The following is a 20,205-nucleotide window of genomic DNA, read 5'->3' as shown; positions in this document are numbered from 1 at the left end:
ATTCAGGGTAATTCCATGTTTTGGTTGCTTTAGTTCAATCATGGAATTTCCTGTCCTGAGGATCCCAGAGCTGTGCACAGTACTCTGTGGCAGGGGGAGCTCACCAGAGAAGAGTAAGGAGCTATTTAATATCTCAAGGAATTTCCTTATCTATTTTCTTTAAATACTTTGGGGTGTTTTCATGTTGGCTAAGGGTTCTCCCTAACTCTTCTTCTGCAATTAGAACCATGAATTTTATGTATAGTTTTTTAATGGATGCTTTTAACCTAAGACTTCGATAAATGATGCCCTATTATTAGGACATATGGTAATGTAGGGGGCTGAGTGAATGTGTATCTGGGGGCCTGAGTTAACTTATGTATTGTATGTATGGCAGTTGAAGATCTCTCTATTGTATTAGTGACCCCGCCCTGGTTCTAGTCATTGTAAATGGGCTGCAGCTGTGATGTCCTTGATTGGGCAGCAGCTGTAGCCCATGCAGGTAACCGAGATAAAAGGGGGCGGGGTGGTCAGGGAGAGCCTGGAGAGGAGCCCTGACCGAGAAGCAGCAACACCACTGCTGGGAAGATCTGCCATGGGAAAACCATCGAGAGAAGGTACGAGGCTCAGGAAATATAATTGTACAGCAATGTAAATGCAACATTCTGGTGACCCCGACGTGATTCGAACATGCAGCCAAGGAAAGAAGGTATGGAATCCCCCGGACAGCTGCAAGCTGTGGCAGCCAGAGAGCTGGGACAGAAGAAAGGACAGCCGAGAGCTGAGACTCCAGAAGAAAGGACAGCCGAGAGCTGAGACTCCAGAAGAAAGGACAGCCGAGAGCTGAGACTCCAGAAGAAAGGACAGCCGAGAGCTGGGACTGTAAAGTATGTATTCAGGACAGCTGAGAGCTGGGACTCTAAAATATAGAACATCTAGGGATTTGTGTGTGTGTTTAAAGACAGCTGCGAGCTGTAGCAGCTTGAGAGCTAAAATAAATATGTGTATTGTAGTTATAAAGTTGCTAGAAGTAAAGAGAAAAAAAAGAAAAAAAAAAAAAAAGTAAAAAAAAGAAAAAAAAGAAAAAAAAAAAAGAAAAAAAGAAAAAAAAGGGAAAAAAAGGGGAATATGTATATATTCTATGTATGAGCTGTAGCAGCCAGAGAGCTGGGACTAGACAGCTGCGAGCTGTGGCAGCCTGAGAGCTGGAACAGAAGATAGGACAGCTGAGAGCTGGCAGCCTGAGAGCTGGAACAGAAGAAAAGACAGCTGCGAGCTGTGGCAGCCTGGGAGCTGGGACAGATATACATATTGTAATTGTAAAGTAAGTAAAAGTAAAGGGGGAAATGTAGGGGGCTGAGTGAATGTGTATCTGGGGGCCTGAGTTAACTTATGTATTGTATGTATGGCAGTTGAAGATCTCTCTATTGTATTAGTGACCCCGCCCTGGTTCTAGTCATTGTAAATGGGCTGCAGCTGTGATGTCCTTGATTGGGCAGCAGCTGTAGCCCATGCAGGTAACCGAGATAAAAGGGGGCGGGGTGGTCAGGGAGTGGCTGGGAGAGGAGCCCTGACCGAGAAGCAGCAACACCACTGCTGTGAAGATCTGCCATGAGAAAACCACCCAGAAGGTATGAGACTCAGGAAATATAATTATGCAACAATATGAATGCAACATTCTGGTGACCCCGACGTGATTCGAACATGCAGCCAAGGAAAGAAGGTATGGAATCCCCCGGACAGCTGCAAGCTGTGGCAGCCAGAGAGCTGGGACAGAAGAAAGGACAGCCGAGAGCTGAGACTCCAGAAGAAAGGACAGCCGAGAGCTGAGACTCCAGAAGAAAGGACAGCCGAGAGCTGAGACTCCAGAAGAAAGGACAGCCGAGAGCTGGGACTGTAAAGTATGTATTCAGGACAGCTGAGAGCTGGGACTCTAAAATATAGAACATCTAGGGATTTGTGTGTGTGTTTAAAGACAGCTGCGAGCTGTAGCAGCTTGAGAGCTAAAATAAATATGTGTATTGTAGTTATAAAGTTGCTAGAAGTAAAGAGAAAAAAAAGAAAAAAAAAAAAAAAAAAAAAAAAGTAAAAAAAAAAAAAAAAGAAAAAAAAGAAAAAAAAAAAAAAAAAGAAAAAAAAAAAAAAAAAAAAAAAAAAAGGGAAAAAGAAAAAAAAAGGGAAAAAAAAAGGGGAATATGTATATATTCTATGTATGAGCTGTAGCAGCCAGAGAGCTGGGACTAGACAGCTGCGAGCTGTGGCAGCCTGAGAGCTGGAACAGAAGATAGGACAGCTGAGAGCTGGAACAGAAGAAAAGACAGCTGCGAGCTGTGGCAGCCTGGGAGCTGGGACAGATATACATATTGTAATTGTAAAGTAAGTAAAAGTAAAGGGGGAAATGTAGGGGGCTGAGTGAATGTGTATCTGGGGGCCTGAGTTAACTTATGTATTGTATGTATGGCAGTTGAAGATCTCTCTATTGTATTAGTGACCCCGCCCTGGTTCTAGTCATTGTAAATGGGCTGCAGCTGTGATGTCCTTGATTGGGCAGCAGCTGTAGCCCATGCAGGTAACCGAGATAAAAGGGGGCGGGGTGGTCAGGGAGAGCCTGGGGAGAGGAGCCCTGACCGAGAAGCAGCAACACCACTGCTGGGAAGATCTGCCATGGGAAAACCATCGAGAGAAGGTACGAGGCTCGGGAAATATAATTGTACAGCAATGTAAATGCAACATTCTGGTGACCCCGACGTGATTCGAACATGCAGCCAAGGAAAGAAGGTATGGAATCCCCCGGACAGCTGCAAGCTGTGGCAGCCAGAGAGCTGGGACAGAAGAAAGGACAGCCGAGAGCTGAGACTCCAGAAGAAAGGACAGCCGAGAGCTGAGACTCCAGAAGAAAGGACAGCCGAGAGCTGAGACTCCAGAAGAAAGGACAGCCGAGAGCTGAGACTCCAGAAGAAAGGACAGCCGAGAGCTGGGACTGTAAAGTATGTATTCAGGACAGCTGAGAGCTGGGACTCTAAAATATAGAACATCTAGGGATTTGTGTGTGTGTTTAAAGACAGCTGCGAGCTGTAGCAGCTTGAGAGCTAAAATAAATATGTGTATTGTAGTTATAAAGTTGCTAGAAGTAAAGGAAAAAAAAAGAAAAAAAAAAAGAAAAAAAAAAAAAAGTAAAAAAAAAAAAAAAAAAAAGAAAAAAAAAAAAAAAGAAAAAAAGAAAAAAAAAAGGGAAAAAAAAAAAAGGGGAATATGTATATATTCTATGTATGAGCTGTAGCAGCCAGAGAGCTGGGACTAGACAGCTGCGAGCTGTGGCAGCCTGAGAGCTGGAACAGAAGATAGGACAGCTGAGAGCTGGCAGCCTGAGAGCTGGAACAGAAGAAAAGACAGCTGCGAGCTGTGGCAGCCTGGGAGCTGGGACAGATATACATATTGTAATTGTAAAGTAAGTAAAAGTAAAGGGGGAAATGTAGGGGGCTGAGTGAATGTGTATCTGGGGGCCTGAGTTAACTTATGTATTGTATGTATGGCAGTTGAAGATCTCTCTATTGTATTAGTGACCCCGCCCTGGTTCTAGTCATTGTAAATGGGCTGCAGCTGTGATGTCCTTGATTGGGCAGCAGCTGTAGCCCATGCAGGTAACCGAGATAAAAGGGGGCGGGGTGGTCAGGGAGAGCCTGGAGAGGAGCCCTGACCGAGAAGCAGCAACACCACTGCTGGGAAGATCTGACATGAGAAAAACATCGAGAGAAGGTACGAGGCTCAGGAAATATAATTGTACAGCAATGTAAATGCAACATGGTAACATTATATTAAACCTTCAGAACAATTTCTCCACTTAAAAAGGAGTTATTTATGATCCTTTTGAAATTTAAATGTGCAGAGGAAGTACCTAAAAGCAAAAGTTTGTTGTTAGTCTGTTTTTTTCTTTTAATAAATTAATGGATTTTCAGTTTGATATCCTTTGCTGTTAAAAGCCGGAAGAGGCAAACTGCAATAATGTATTGATCAAATTGTTTTAATTAAACATTTTTCTGAATTATATTAGGAATTGTGGGAAATGGGATGATCCTTTCAATACTTAGGTTTAAGTTTGTTTTGTGCATTGAACTAGATGAATGACTGCACCTAGCACATGTCATTGAATGTGCCTTTATAAAATGGATGGCTTTGGTCTGTCCATATATTGTAGTGATATATCTCTCTAAGCTGGTTTTTACACAGCTTCTCAGATATGTTACCAGCTATGTTGAAAGGTACAGAGTTTACTGCCTGGCCTGCATTTTTGTAGGCATTCCTCTGTTCTGAACTCACTGAAAATGTCATTCTTCTTTCAACTCTTCTGTATGTAGGCTGTTGGCATAACAACCCCAGTTCTACTTTTATATGAGAAGGTGTAGTCAGCAAACATTACAATTCTGCTGGTCCCACCTGCTTTTGGAAAGTCTTTCTGTGGGCATTCAGCTAGTCCATGTCTGTATGAGAAGTCACAGTTTGTGGTCAGTTTTTCCTTCCTCCTTATGCTTCAGTCTTCGCTCTTGACTTATTTTCCTTGCTCTGTTCTACAATTTGTTCTTGTAAGATACTCTACTTTGGTGTGAGGTATTCAAGGAATGGGTCCTTAATTTTATATGTGAGCATGAGTGTCTGTGAATGTTGAGCAGTATGAATTGCTGCTGACTTCTCTGTATTTTGATATTTCATGTTGTCATATACTGCTCAAGCAGAAAAAAGATGTCATGGGAAAGAGTGCTTTCTTTGTTTCACATATTGCTATTTTTGCATAGCAGGTATCAAAGCATTATAGTCCCAGAGTGGTTGAATAGCAGAGTGTCATGAATTTAGGGTTCATAAGGACATTCAGGTACTCATCTTTTTGCCCTGGTGACCAGTGACAGGACCTGAGGGGAGGGTATGAAGCTGTGTCAGGTTTAGGTTAGATACTAGGAAAGGTTCTTTACCCAGTGGGTGGTTGGGCACTGGAACAGCCTCCCCAAGGCAGCGATCACAGCACCAAATGTGACAGAGATCAGGAGCATTTGGACAGTGCTTTCAGGCACATGTCATTCTTGGGGCTGTCCTGTGCTGGACTTGGATCCTAGTGGCTCTCTTCCAACTCAGGATGTTCTGTGATTTGAAGCCAGAGTCATCCATAAGCAAATAGCTAGATTTAACTTGAGGAATCACAAATATTGTCATCAAATGCTGCAAAAATACACTTTTTTGTAAAAATCTCCACATTAATTCAAGCTCTGTGACATTTACAACGTGCATCTAGAGCTTCTAATGAGCAAGTAAGGTCATTTAAATGAGTCGCTGGCATGTGATTGCTGAAGGCAAAGACGCCCCTTTGAAGTGTGGTTGTGTAACTGTCCCTGCCTGGTAGAATCCTGGCAGGCTGAGACAAAGGACTTAATTTAGGATCAGTCAAATGCTGAGTTCCATCAAGGTGGTTGATACTTAAGGTTAATAGGTGTGAATAACAAATACAGCATACTAATGTGGGAATGCCTCTTTGATCTGCATGGGAGAAGAAGGAGGTTTGCAGCACTGTGAGTCTGTGTAAATATCAGAGTGGCATATCCTATTGCCCAATTTATGAGTCATTATGAGAAGGAAAAAGAAAAACATTTCTGTGCTTATACTGGAATTTTACTTCATAAATTATGCTCTTTCAGAAGCCTTTTCATGAGAAAAGAAGCTTGAACTAACAAATTATTTCTGCCTAATTTGCTTCCGTCTGGAGGTAGATGAACAATCAACATCTAGGTCAGCTGTCTCTAGTTTTCTGATTGGAGGTAAAACTTTGAATGTTAATGGACAAACCATTCATAAGTTTCCAATTTTAGGTTTTTACTACTGCCTAGGCTTTTCTGTAGGATAGTGCTTGGATTCCAAGGCCAGTCTGCAGTGAAAATTCAATATGGAAACCTTCTTTCCTCTATTCAAAAGGAACATGGCTGAAAGGATGGAAAACAAACAGGAAAGGGGCTTAAAGATTTCAGAAAGAACTCCTTTTCCTTCCTTAAGATTCCACACTTGATTTTGTTAAATAATTTTTCCCCTGTGTTGGAAGTCTCATTAAGCTATATGTGTGTGTATATCTCCCTCTTTTTTAACAAGGTTTGTTATCTTGGCTCCAAAGTAAATCTGCATTTTATGTTTATAATCACCAACCAGCATGAATTGACATATCTGTAAATTTGCATATGGTTTAAACAAAAATCATATTTGGCAGAAGTTGAAAGGAACAATGGTCCCCTCCTTCTCAGTACTTGTGCATGTGTTGAGTGCTTAAATGGCTTCGTTGGAATAGCCTGAGCTGAATTTTATTAGGCCAAGGTGTTTAACTTCATTAAAAAATTTAGCCAGTCTCCATTTACTTTTTGTCACTCATAGGTTGAATCCTTAGACTTCAAAATTAGCAGTGTGTGGAGAGGAGCAAAAGTGATACCCTTCATCCCGAAATTATGCTAGTTTTTTTAGTAAAATTCAAGAATTATGAAAAGGAAAATGGCCTCACTACTTAAGACTCTTATCACCCCCACAAGCACCACTTGGTTTCTTTCCTCAGCAGTAAGTGTTGGAACAAAGTACAAATTTTTTCTATTTTATGATTTGCATTTACTTTGTAAAGTTTTAACTTTATTTTATCTTTTATTTTTTGCTAAATCTATTTGATTCCTTTTAAGTATCTAGAGGTATTCCAACTCATTGCTACACTTTGTTAAATAATTACCCCATTTTAACAACTGCAGTCAGAATATTTGTCTCTTAAAAAGCCTTCTCTTACAATATATTCTTTCTTTTGTTCCTCTGTGCTATAATAATTCCAGCTCTTTTCCAGAAGACTCTCAGAGGAGTTGTGGGGTTTTCTTCTGTAAAATTACATGCTTTTCTGATTGACACTTGATCAAATTCTGACAGACTGTAAAATACTGCTAAATACCAATAGATTTTGATGGTCACAATTACATTACTTCCTAAATGCAATTCAAATGCATTGTTTTGTTTAGTGGTACATTTTTAGTCTAGTTCATCACCTGAAGTGCTGTGCAGATCTGCTGTAGTGTATAAATGTATCATTCATGGCAGATTGCAGAAGATACTGGAGGTACTTGCTGCAAGAGGAGTCACTGTGCTAAATTAAATTTTCAGTTCAAAACTTCATATGAATTCTATATGTTCTGCATGTTTTTCCACTCTATTCTTAGATTTTGGTATGATTTTTGGTTTTTGTTGAATATATCAGCATGCTTCCATTACTGCGTAACTTCCACTACTAGTTCTTCTAGATCTTTTGCTTTGATTTATTTTCTGTTTAAGGGGTAGTTGGCATAGTTCCTTAACAGTTGCCTTCAAGTATAAAATCCTTCTTGATTCTGATGCTGGAGAATATGGAGGGCATCAAAGGCTGGACCACAGAACAGAGTACTTCTCTGAGCATTATCCTCACAATTACCGACCGAATTCAATTATGGTGAGTAAATTGTCTGGGGGTTTGTTTGTTTTGTTTTCATTTTACTTTCATCTATGTAAGTTTTGCAATTCTTTGGACAAATATGGAGTCTCTTCTATTTGGGAAAGGGGATATTTTATTTTCTGAAATTAACCTTTGTCTAAATAGAGTATATATAACATTATGATTTGGTTATAACCAAGAATATTAACTAATTTTTCTGTTTAAACCTTGTTCTTATATTTCCATGCGCTTTTGCAGTGTCTGGCATGCTGCGTTCCTTGCCAACATGCACGGAAACATACTAACATGCTTTTGAGCTGCTCTCCTTAATATTATAATTTCCTTTATTTTCACTTTATTTCAGTCAAGAGACTGCATCTTCATGCTTGCTTTGTTTAAAGCTCTACAGAAACTGAATCTTCTTTTTCTGTCTTAAAAACATGTATTTAACCCTACAAACAAGAATTAGGGTCAATCCTAAGCCTGGGGAGGCTTTTTCCTCCCCAGTTTACAGAAAAACTTTGCAAAATGGAACAGGATTTCTCTGTTCACATCAAGAATTTCAAAGATTTCCATTCCTAGAGTGGTATGAATAATGCATAAAGAGTTTTCCACAAATCACCTGAGATGAACTGGGAGACATATCCTTGCATACAATTTCTGTTAGCTGAGGTGGTCACTAATAAAACTTTACCTTCCTAAATTGCTCTTGAAATCAGAATCACAAGTAGGAATTGTAAAATGTTATTTTCCCTATTCTTTATGTATGTATATATGTACATATTTCCCATTTTTTCTGTATGCATTCACATCTGTGTATATGCTCATAAGCACAAGAAAATAAGATTCAGAAAAGCTGGGAATTAAGAGTTCATTGAAAAAATTCTGAAATCACTTATATTGCTGATTAGATTGTTATACCTAGTGCATTTCTGTGGGTGAAGGGTATGTTTCTCTATGCACAGGTATATTGGTACACATAAATACCTGCAGATCAATTACATTTCTAACCTTAAGGGCCTGCAAAAATGGAGCATCTGCACTGATTTTTGTGGGCCACTCCCCTTCCATGGTTGAACAGAACATGAATTTCCAGTGTCACATCTTAACTTTTCTCATGAGATCTAAACTGCTGAAAATTATTTTCACTTGTAACCTCTATCTCTCTTTCTTTCATTGTATCCAGAGTATTGGCATTTCTTTCATTTGCATGATTTAAAATCTTTTCTTTACATGAGAGAATTTTTGTGCTTGGTGTAAAGGATCTTAGTAATGGGTTTGGGGTTTGTTTTTTTCTTTTTTAAGTATTTGCATGTGATAGTGCCTTCATAGTGTGGGTAAGTATTTGTGCTAATTTGAAATGAAAGGTCTGAGGTTTCATTCCTGAAGGTTATGTAGCAAATTATTGCTTCCGGAGTTCTTGCTTCGTGTGCCCAATTCAAGTACATTGCCTGGGTGATTGGAGAGCATCTTAATTATCTATCACTAACTTAACTTTTGCAAGCCAATTAACTGTGATTCGGAATGTGTATTTCACATTTAGTTCATTAGATGGTGAGTGCAAGCCTTCCAAGCCAGGAACAAACGCGGCAGAACGTGAAGCTGTGGTTTGGTAGGAGTGTGTGCAAGATAAGGCATGTGGCAAACACTGCAGCAAATGCACTTTTGCACCAAAAGCTGTGGCATGGCAATGGCACTTGTAGGTCAGAGAGAAACCCATTAAACCCTTTCACTTGTGTCCTTCTGCCACCCAATTCACAGAGCAGCTCCAGCCAAGCCCCCAGAGGATGCCTCTTGCACCAAATAAAGGTAAAGTACCAGTGAAAGGACAGTGAGTAAAAGTGATTGAGGAAAAACATCTGGAAAACCTAAATTCAGCAAATAGGTCTTCATGTAAGAACTAACAAAAGCTACAGTAAATGCCTCCAGCTGCTATCTTGCACTAAAACAAAGATATTTTATTTCAAATAGCAATTTATATCCAGGTTATTGGGTAATTTGTCCAGCTTAAGAGTTTCTTTAGTCTTAATTGCAGTTTCTAAAATCCAACTCAGAAGTCTTCCCACCAAATAACGTATGATGCCACCTCAGTAAACTCTGAAAGTTCTTTTCTTGTTGTTTAATAATAATTCATAATCCATGAGACTTGAGTTTCTTGTTTCAAAAGTTCTAGTTTCTCCTCCACTACAAACTTTGAAAGAGTATTTTTTTAATGAGAGATGCACCTTCCTTAAGATGTGTGAGTAAACATTGTCAGTAAAACATGCCCAGAGGGTTGTGACAAAATGAAATCACATGCAATAATTCTGCTTCTCAAGTCAGGCTTTAATAGCACACAAATGTGGTACAAAAATAGAAGATTAAATGTGACATGATTCATTCTAAAAATCATCTAATAAAAGAAATATTCAAGGTGGCATATCAAAATGAGAAGAAGGGAGATATGAAATTCCTGGAGCAAAGAATCCTGGAATAAGATGAAGCTTTGTAAGCACTGCTGAGCATTTCACTGTCCAATTTTCAGGCTTGTTTAGTAAAGCTCTTAGAGGGCCAGAATTCAAAATCATCAGACACACCTTGTGAACTTCATAGAAAATGCACAGAAATGCCCTTTGTAGTATGACTTATTTAAATAACTGTACTAATTTTTCCATTTCACTGCTTTTTCTATAATGGATTGTTAACAACTATATGAAACGTACGTAACATTCCATGTAATCAAACTTTCTAATAACAAGCTGTGAACCATTTTGTCACTGTAGGAATAGATTCTTTTTACCCCTTTAGCTTCATTTCTATTTACAACTCCTCTCTGGTATTCTCATAGTAGTCTTTTTGGAGGTATGTTTATGTGTGCTTTTTTGATAAACCTTTGGTCTTGCTTATGTTTCATCATCTCTTGGCAAGATGTAACTTAAGAGCTGCACACACATTTCAACCCCTGTCAGATCTTGGTGCCACTTTTTGGATTAATTCATTTCCTGATACCTGGCTTGGCTTTTGTGGTTGGATGTGAAACTTAGATTTGGGGCAGCGGGAAGAAAAAGTGTAATTTTTTAATAGTGTATTACTCAGAATATCTTGTTGGCCTTTTCTAAGGTACCCAACTTGATTGAATTTTGCTGTAGGAAAGAACTAGCTATCAATAAGTGTCCTAGTAAATGTTTTGTACCATGCCAAAAGTTTGCATTTTTATTGAAATGGAGGGGTTATACTTTTCTGCTTTGTGCACCAACAGAAACTGAGTAATAAAGAGGCTAAGTGGAATATTGCAGAGGATGTTGTGTCATTGGAAAAGTAGTATATGATTTATTGTGAAATATAATTGCTTAACATATTTTGACTCTTATAGATTTACTTTTTCTGTAGTTCATTCCAATTAGCTAAAAAATAAATAGATGTCAGAGTATTCCTTTCCCCCTGTCCCCAGTGCCGCCTTTTCTGTTTCTCTATTTTTGGCATTCAATGATAAATCTTTTCACATTAAATTAAGGTGAAATTATATAGTTTATTTTAAGAATATCGTTATTACAGCCTTGAGTTTGTAACCTTGACTTTCATGTATATTATTCAGTGTCAAAGTGCAACTTTCTGCTTCCTTAAGTCTGTGGACAAATTGAAATACTGCCATAGATGGAAATGATCTAAAAGCATTTAGTGACCTTAGCTTTGAAAATATTCATTCAAATAACTTTCATTATAAGGATTTATGTATTGAATTTTAAATGACTGATGTAATCTTAACTGTTTTCTCCCCTGATATGCAGATAGACAGACTAAATGAAAGAATGTTTGTAGTTGGAAACTTAACTGTTCAAACTAGATGAATCAATCAGAATTTAATGCCACAAAGGTCTTTTTGTTTTTTAAATCTTGATGATTAAGACTTCTAAATTCATTTGTTCATCTTCATTGATTGTTTGACTTCTTAAAACCATCAGCAAATGTAATGTGAAGTTACTCTGTTATATAATTTTGTTTCATCCTATCTTTGTCTTCAGAGTAGTTGTTTTTCAGGGATTTTTGCTGTCTTAAAGTACTTTTTCTCAACCCGAAAAAAGAGTGCAGAAGGTAATCAAGAAGAAATTTTGAGACACACCTTTTGCAGTAAATGGACTTCTTTTGCATAAATGAAGCAAGACAATCTAAGACATTATTTTCTGCATATTCATGCTGTATATCTGTAAATTGAAAAACAAATTGGAAGGCAAAACTTCACATTATTTTAAGCACACCTACTTTGTCATGTGCAAAATCTACCAAAATGAAAACTAAAATGTGTGAGGTTTTGTATAATAAATTAGAATCTGAAAGGAAGCGCTATCATCTATTTTATTCTTGGACGGTTAATTATATTCTCAGAATAGTGTCCATGTGTGAAAATTAGTGGCCATACAGAGACAGGAGATTGTCTAAAGTCCTCATTTTAATTAAAAGTTTTGGATGATGTTGGCACAGGCTCTTGTGACATTGCCTTGTGCATCTACCAGCTGCAATATGTGCTACTGAGTATTTTTCTGCAGTGCCTGATCTAGCTCTGAGTTCTAGTAATTCTCCCATCTGTTGCAAAATGACCTTGAAATTATTTTTAGGGCTTGGTGTTTTCCAATCCTGAAAGTCAGAGGAAGAGCAGTTCATTGCAGTTCCAGCCAATTTTGGTTGTGCTTGCACCTGGTACTGAATTAGTCTGACAGATCTGAAAGTAGCAGTTGTCATTTGTAGAACCTCTTGCTTGTGGGTTTTTAGATATATTTGGAGATTGCTGTGTATTTTAGTCCTCTTCTGAAATATATAAGGTGATATTTCTGCCTATAGCTGCTGCTGTTCACAGGTGCTTCCTACATGTGGTAATCCTGTACTCTTAATTCTTTAAATCTCTTATTTTCCTAGAAATGTTCTGGATATTCAAAGAAAAAAAAAATGAAGTATAAGGAGTAAGAATTTGGCTGAAAACATCTTACAATCCTGGCCAGTAGTAGTACCAGTTGTTTTTTACCTGTTTGTGAGATAGCCAGCATGAATAGACTATGATCTTGATAGATAGTTGGTGGGCAAGAGGTGGATGATTAAAAATAATTAATTTTTTTTTGTCTCTTTACTAGTTATACTGTTTTAGTGCCAGAAGCCTTGATCTGTGTAGGACTTGCCCGGTTTCAGACAGTGTAGCTGCCTCGTATGGACATGCAGAATAAAAAGGTCAAAAGTGCCAACAAAATCCCATTTTGTATTTGCCTTATGAACAAGATTCCCCACCATGCTCTCTGCTCGCACATCATCTGGTGAAGTAACAGCAGTTACTCCATTCCTGCCAAACTGAGAATAAAACGACTGTCGGTGATATTTTATGAAATGTTTGAAAGTTAACTTTTTCAAAAACTGCCTTGCAGCTGAGTCATGCTGTCTCAAACAGATTGGATGCTTTCCAATCCCCATGTTGCACTCCCCTGTCAGAAAAGGCCTCATGAGACTTCCTGTGTGTGTTTTTAGGTGTCGTCTTGGCTTCCTAAAATAGTGGGGTTGATGTGAACCTTAGAGGGCTCGAGGTTGTAAGTTAATAATTGGTACAGAGAGCAGAGGGACAATTCACTGAGATCCTGATGACCCTCTCTGATCTCAGAGCTCACCTTGCTTCCAGCAGGGACTTTGGGTCTTCTGAGGCCCTTCCCAACATGGATGAGTCTGGAGGGGAGGAAGTGCCTGGATAGGATGTTCAGGATGAGCAGAAAGCTTGGAACATAAGAGAGACTCTGAGGGTGATTTGATTGATGTGGGTAAGCTATGAATGAATTCCCTTTAGTGTTCTGTTCTTTGGGTTTTCACTTCTGCCCATGTTCATCAAGTGAGCCTTGGGAAATGGTGAAGGAGACATGAATGGGATAAAAATTGTGATCAGAAAAAGCAGGTTAAAAGAGCAGAGATCAGTAGAACTGAAGCTGGTAATTGAAAGTATATAATTCAGCAGCAGTATATGAAAGAATAAACTTTTGAGACACTCTTCCTAGGAAATGGAAAAAGGAAAAAATTACATATCTCTTATAGTGTTTTTTGCTGAAGAATACCTAGGTTTCCTGTAATGGTTTTCATCAGGAAGCCTCTATGTATTTTTATACACGTGTCTATTTATAGATAGATATATATATCTCAGGCTGTATACTATATATAAAATGAAGAAGAGAGAAAGGTGATTCTGCAACTCTGCTGGTAAAGAAAAACAGCAAAAAGGCAAGTCCCTTGACAAAGGGAAGACTGAAAACTGCGATGGATAATATGGACAATACCAGGAGTTTTCACTGCCTTTTTGGTTTGGTTTTTTTTTTTTTTTTTTTTACTCAGACTCCAAGGGCAAAGTCTTCTTTCAGACACTTTTGTGTGATGGTGCACTACTGAAAATAAAGTAGCAGAGCAGTAGGCTAAAGAGGCTGTGTATAAGTGGGGTACACCCAGAGGCTTGGATTATTTCAGTGATGTGATTGCAAGGCTGGTGATTATTATCTGAAAAAAAATGATAGTGGTCAGGGGAAATTTCTGACAGCTGAAGCAAGGCTGAAAAGGAAGGCTGAGAGGTCTGTAGGGCAATTGCTGCAGAAGAAAAGAACCACCTCCTCTTGCAATCTGTGCCCAGGCAAGTGGGTTACGTGAGATGGGTCAGTCAGAAAGCCAGCCTGGATTTAGCCAAGTCAAAGCATGCATGGTCAGCCTGATTGCTTTCTTGATGAAATGACTCAAGCTGTGTGCCAAGGTTGCTCCAGTGAGTTCAGTAAGACTTTCAGCCTTGTCTCCTGCAGCATTCCTGCCTAGGAGCTACAGGGAAAATAAAGTTGTTACGTGGGTTAAAAACTGGCTTGGCCACTGCTGTTTGAACAATCAGAGGTTCTGTGTGCATCTCTTGACTGGAATCAAGGAGAAAGTCTTGGGAATTGTGATGGAGCTGATCCTGTTTGGAGTCTGGAGCAGTGACCAGCATGTTGGGACAGAGCACAGTTGTAAATGACACTGAATTAGAGTGAATCATTGATCAACTGAATGGTCAAGGTCCAATCCAGACACATCTAGAGCTAAGGATTATCCATACATTTTTACATTTGATTATCATTACATTTATATATTTCAAAGTGTCTGGATTCAAACATACAATGAAATGCTTGCATTTCAGCTTATCCTGTCAGCAATGGATTCCTGACTTTTTTAATAGTGTTACTTAATGGCAGATTGAAGCATATGTTTGGAGCACGGTAGACTTTGTGCACTGGCTTGAAACAGTCAGTACGCTCAGGGAAAAAATATAGAAAAATAAATTTTAGTAAAGGGGGATATGTTGCTACAAGAGTGGTAATTCAAGTGAGAGGTGCTGAAAGTAAAGGAATAATACTGGAGTGAAAAGGGTGAGGAATTTTTTTTATTTAGGCTGTCAGAAGGAGGAGTGGAGGTGAGAGATCTGGGCTGAAAACCCTGCTGGGATCCTGGGCAGATAATCTTCCAGTTTTCACTTTATCTCAGGAAAAACAAGTGATCTTTCCAACCTCACTGGTCACATTGTTCTTCCTCAGTCCCTCACACAATCTTCTGAGTTCTGTCTATTGAAACAATTAATAAAGCCAGAGCACATAGACTATAGTATTTCTGGGAATATTGTTGGGCTGGGGGAAAGGAATAATACTTATATACCTATAATACTTATATATTTGTAACGAGTAGTATCTAATAGTTGTGTTGTATTTATCCTTTTAAAAAAATTGTACACCAGTGGAATGAAAAATGAATAATCTTATTTGTAATTAATCATGTACTTAATCAATAATTGGTGTTTTTGCATTGTTCATGCCTTAATTGTTGCTTTTTGTAGCAAATAGCCTTAGAGGTGGTTACATGACCAATGAAATAAGATTAGGAGATAGAGCCATATGTGGCTTTTTCTGTGATTTAGCAAGAAGCCCACCAAGATAAAAAACTCTAAAAAATGTGTTTAATTTCCCTAGGTAAGGAAAAAAGAAGTGACTAAAGTAATAAACTGGCAGATACAGCTCTTCATGGCAAATGGAAAACATATGTCATTAGTTTAAATATAATTATCTGTGCAAGTTCTGAAATTCTGCTTAAACCAGTTTTAAAATTCTACTTGTCAATTAAGTGGTTGGAGTTGGATGACCCACACTCTCTCAGATTCTCTGCTGATGTAAATTGACTTTAAAGGAATTGGGATAATTTACTCCTCCTAGGATCTGACATATTATTGACCACAATATAATTGAGAATTGCTGTGTCCGGCATTAACTTTAATTTTTTATTTCCCCGTAACTGAAATAACATTTTACAAATTCTTTCATAGAAAACTTATTTCTGTTTCTTCCTTCTCCCTTCTCACTTCATCATCCAAACCCAGAGTGCTGGATTTCTCAGTACACAACTTCAGAATCCCTCCTTTATCTGTATATTTTGAGGTAGTTGACTTCATTAAGTATTTCCTCTCCTGCACCAGTTTATAGAAGCTATTTATCACTGAAACCTTAGGGGAAATCATTATGTTCGCTGCCTTTCAAGAAGCATTGGACACTGCTCTGTCTGATTCAATGAAGATCAGCTATTTTCCTTTTTTTTCTCCTTTTCCTAAAGCTCTTTGCTTTATTGCTTTATTCTGTTCTGAAAACAATGAAAGTCTTTTGTGCCATCAGGCTCTCGTTAGCAGATAATGGAGATGAAATTGCAGAATATTAGACATTCCACAGGGATGAAGGATAGTCTAAAAGAGGACATTGTCAGAATGAAACCAATAATCTTCAATCTTGTGTTACCTTTTATAATTGCATTTTTATTGACTTGTTCAGAAAACACATTCATAGACCTGACAATTGATGGAGTACCGTGTATCAAGGTAATTGGTAGATACCACATATCAGTCTTGTTTTCTGATTGTGACTCTGCTCAGCTTGGAAGGAATGTCATGTAAAATACATTGTCACGAGTTCTTTTGTGATCTATGAGAAGTCTTTTGATTATATGTGTTTGGATATTTTTGTGGTATTCATGGGAAAAAAAAAGGAAGCAAAGTTCAATCATTTAAATGGTTAATTTTGATTCTGTCCATTTTTGAGAGGGAGTTTTGTTGCTCAGCCACTGACATTCCATAGGTGCCAAGAGTGTGAAGAATGTGCTCCTGTGTCACATTGCTGATATTTACCTGTATGAAATGACATCACAGGCCTTGGGACAACTTTCATTCACAGCAAAAGGGAGTTGCAGAACTTTGTCATTTATCACTGGCCCATCTAGTGACCTGGATGGTCTCAGGTTTTTGAAACTGGTCATTGTAAGTCATGTGAGGCCCTCTCCTGGTAGTCACCTAAAATATATCGCTATAAGCTGTTAAAAGAAAAATAGAAAAGAGATTGTAATCAGTCTGCCTTTAAAATTTTTATCTTGTGTAATTCCAATGCTAGGGACTAAACAGTCGATAATCATTCTTTAAATATTATATTTATACCCACAACAGTGCCCAAATGACAGATTTTTAACAGTTAAAATATGGTTTTTTTTTTTTTTTTTTCCATATACTGTTTTTTAGAAGTTGTGTCCTGTTAATTTTCTGGATTTTTCAGCTGTTCTTGTTCTTGTCATGTTTTTCCTAGGTGTACATTCCAAGCAGAGTTGCTCTTGTGCTTCACAACGTGGACATCCCAAAGTGAAGTTCTCTGTGACCACCACAGAAGAAGCAAGTCACAAAGAAGTGCTGATTACACTGTACTAGTACTAAGTATAACAAAACTTGCTCTAAGGAGGCTTTCTGAGGCTGAGTATAGTAATAGTAGGTGTTTAAAATGTAAGATTAATATTCACATATAAGTGCAGAGCTCTTGACTTGCTAGGCCCTCTTTTGAGGAAGCTTTACAAAGAGGCAGAAAGGAAAATGTTGGGTTTGTAGTTCTAGTAGTACGAAATTACACTTAAGGTGTTGCAAAGCAGCAGGTATTCTCAATTAAATTGTTGTTTACAGAATTTTATCAGGAATGGTAAGAGTGATCCTGCTCCAAAGTTTGTAATTTCTTATAATCCTCATTTTGATAGTGAATTCAGTTATTCATTATGTATTAATGCTTCTTACTAAAAGTAAGTAGTTTGCTTAAATGAAACAGAAGTTTTTGGCTAAAAGGCAGCCTTAACGGTTTGTGGGACCTAATTTGAGGCTCCTCTTCTTCAATGAAGTCTAACATGGAATTAGAAATGCTTATCCAAATGGATAAGAAGGTTCTCTGAGAGTCTTGTACTTTGCCATGTTTTACTTAATTACAAATGCACAAAAATGCTGGGCAGCAAAACAAGCAGGCCGATGGAGTGGGGGCCTGCTGATGCTTTTGTGTGTGCTGGTTGTCTGCTCCCACCCAAATCACTGAGTCTGAGCATCTCACTTGCTAGAGATGGACTAAAATGACACAACTGTTTTATTTAGATCACTAAAATGTTCAGTGAGAAGCATGTTTTGTTCTTAATGCAACAATACCACACTGGAAGAGGTACTTAAAGTGTAGTTCTTCCCACTGCATATATTTCACTAGCATCAGGACCTTGCAATACTGATTTCACTACTTGCAGAAGCTGCCTTTCAGCTTGGAACATGATGATGTTCTTGCACTTTTATAACTTTTGAAACATTGCTTCTCGTGAAGAAGCAGTCTCAAAATTCAGTGATCAAACTAAGGTGGTTCTTTTTGATTAAAATTAAGATAGTAAATTATTGGAGTGCTGCTAAGATAATTCAAGCGAGTTTATTCAATAAGCTACAACTTTTTTGTAAAGAGTAAGATTTTGTATATTTGAAAATGTATTGCAGATTATTCTGGAAAATTAATACCAAATTAACGAGACATGCTTTATTTTGTTCCATTTATTTAAAAACATATTTGAATTGGTTCTGAAATGAATGTCTTTTGTACCAATCTGAATTTTCTAACTTTTAAAGTAGCCAAAGAGGAAGATGTCCGTGACCATTTCCAAGTCATAATTTTACCCAGTTTCCTTTGTGAACCATTGTGTAAACTACTGAATAGTTGGTGCCAACGCTGACAATCTATTCACAGTTCTTGGAATGCTTACTTGTGGCTTACTTCTTAAGCAAAACAAGGGATGGAATAATGCAGCATGATGGAAAACAGTCTTTTGCAGAGTTCACACTGAAAGGTCTTTGTGAACATCCCCAGTCTGATATGTTCTGTGTGGCAGAGAATGTTATATTGCAGTTGAGTACCACAGGATCATGCTTCATTTTCCTCTACACCTGTTTGATCATTGTTTGGTTGTGGGCTAATAAAAGCATTCCTGTTACGCTATGACTTTAAATAAAATATACTGAGCTGTTTTAGCAACTGGAACTGATTATCTTTTTTTTTTTTCCCCAGATTGTTTTTCTTCTAATACAGAGCAACTTCTAAAACATGTTATATTTACAATGTATTGCTCTAATATGTTTTATAGGGTGGTTTGTTTCTTTTTTTTTATTTAATTTTATTTTGCTGGCACAATTCCAGGTTTCAAAATGTAATGGCAAGTGTCTGTGTCAAACCTTTCTTCAAGAGAAGGAATAAATGTATGATGTGAAGTATAAACTGTAAAATCACATGCAAAATAAACTCTGAGGAGGAGAAAACAAATGCATATATGGTTTCTTTCCTTGCATTGTAAAATGATTTTACAGCAGTCTTAAGACTGAAAGACAGATTAGATTTTTGCTCCCTCCTAAAATCAGGGACTTGTCTTGGTCAGAAGCATTCATAATGAGATTGGTAGAGTATTTGACCTATGCATATTTTCTTTAACATAATGGTAGATTAATAAAAATGAATGAAAAAATTGTAAGGTGAACATGTAAACACAGAAAGCAGAATAATTAGAGCTTTTTGGAGCCCACCTCTTCATTTTAATGGTGAGGGTGCTACTGCCTGTCTTGCAAGACTGGGGAATTTTCCCTTTCAATGCCCATGGAAAGCCAATTTCTTCTTCCTGGTCTTTGAATATTGATGGATTATGAAGAGAAATTAATATTTCACTTTTCTTCTAGTGACACTCTGCAACCAAGGCCCCTCCTTAGAGTCATGTACTGAGGTTGTCACCGTGTCTGGTTGAAGCCTGGGGCATTCTGAGAAGCAGATGAGCTCCAGAGGTTTTTTGCTTGGCCACACCTCAAATCAGCCCTCCACAGATACTCAGACACAGTGAAGGATAAGCTCTTTAAAGATGACCTCTTAGTGTACAGGGCTGATAAGGGTTTGTATTTCAAGGTTTGGAAGTGCAGACTTCCCTGGCACCTGGGAATTGTTGCTATCCCTGGCCGCAGAAGCTGTTGCTCCACAGTTTCTCTATCGTGAAAACTCAAGCTCACCTTCACCTGCCAGTTTATCTGAAGAGTCAGGCTGACCTTCCCTCTGTCTTGCGCTGTGTGTGTGAAGGGTTCTTTGCACTCAATAATTCAAATTACTCTCCAGACTGGGTGGTTATTGTGATAACAGGCAGGCATCCACTACACTGGTGTGTTCTGTGAGCACTGAGTTTTAATTTCCCCACTGTTTTCTCCTCCTCCCACAACTCAAGATTTACTATCCTTAGGCTTTGGTTTTTTTTGAAGATGAAGAATGGAGCCATTATTTAAAATTGGTGAGTACTTCTGGAAAACAAATTAAATTGGTAAAAACTCTTCAAGCTTGCTGGGTTTTTTTCTCATGAAGCTTTTCTTGCTCATTCTACTTAATTTAGTCAAGACTTTTTAAACCATGTTC

At 38.1% G+C, this 20,205-nt stretch overlaps 1 protein-coding gene across 3 annotated transcripts in view; it reads left to right on the top strand.

Moving 5' to 3' along the window:
* GBE1 (1,4-alpha-glucan branching enzyme 1) overlaps nt 1-18,804 on the top strand; it is a 138,893-nt gene extending 120,089 nt beyond the window's left edge. Inside the window, exons 15-17 of one of the 3 annotated variants that reach the window (XM_063150065.1) lie at nt 7,345-7,462; nt 9,211-9,253; nt 17,068-18,804. In XM_063150065.1, the coding sequence (XP_063006135.1) occupies nt 7,345-7,462; nt 9,211-9,253; nt 17,068-17,186 (280 nt within the window). In that variant the 3' untranslated portion in view covers nt 17,187-18,804. Of the gene's footprint in view, nt 1-7,344; nt 7,463-9,205; nt 9,254-17,067 lie in introns of all 3 variants that reach the window. The other 2 variants (XM_063150066.1, XM_063150067.1) reach the window with 2 other exon arrangements.
* Nucleotides 18,805-20,205: the final 1,401 nt, after the last annotated feature.

Source organism: Melospiza melodia, chromosome 2, assembly GCF_035770615.1.
Source record: "Melospiza melodia melodia isolate bMelMel2 chromosome 2, bMelMel2.pri, whole genome shotgun sequence".
Lineage (NCBI taxonomy): Eukaryota > Metazoa > Chordata > Aves > Passeriformes > Passerellidae > Melospiza > Melospiza melodia.
Note: the sequence above shows the minus strand (reverse complement) of the source record. Positions and strands in the feature narration are given on the sequence as shown.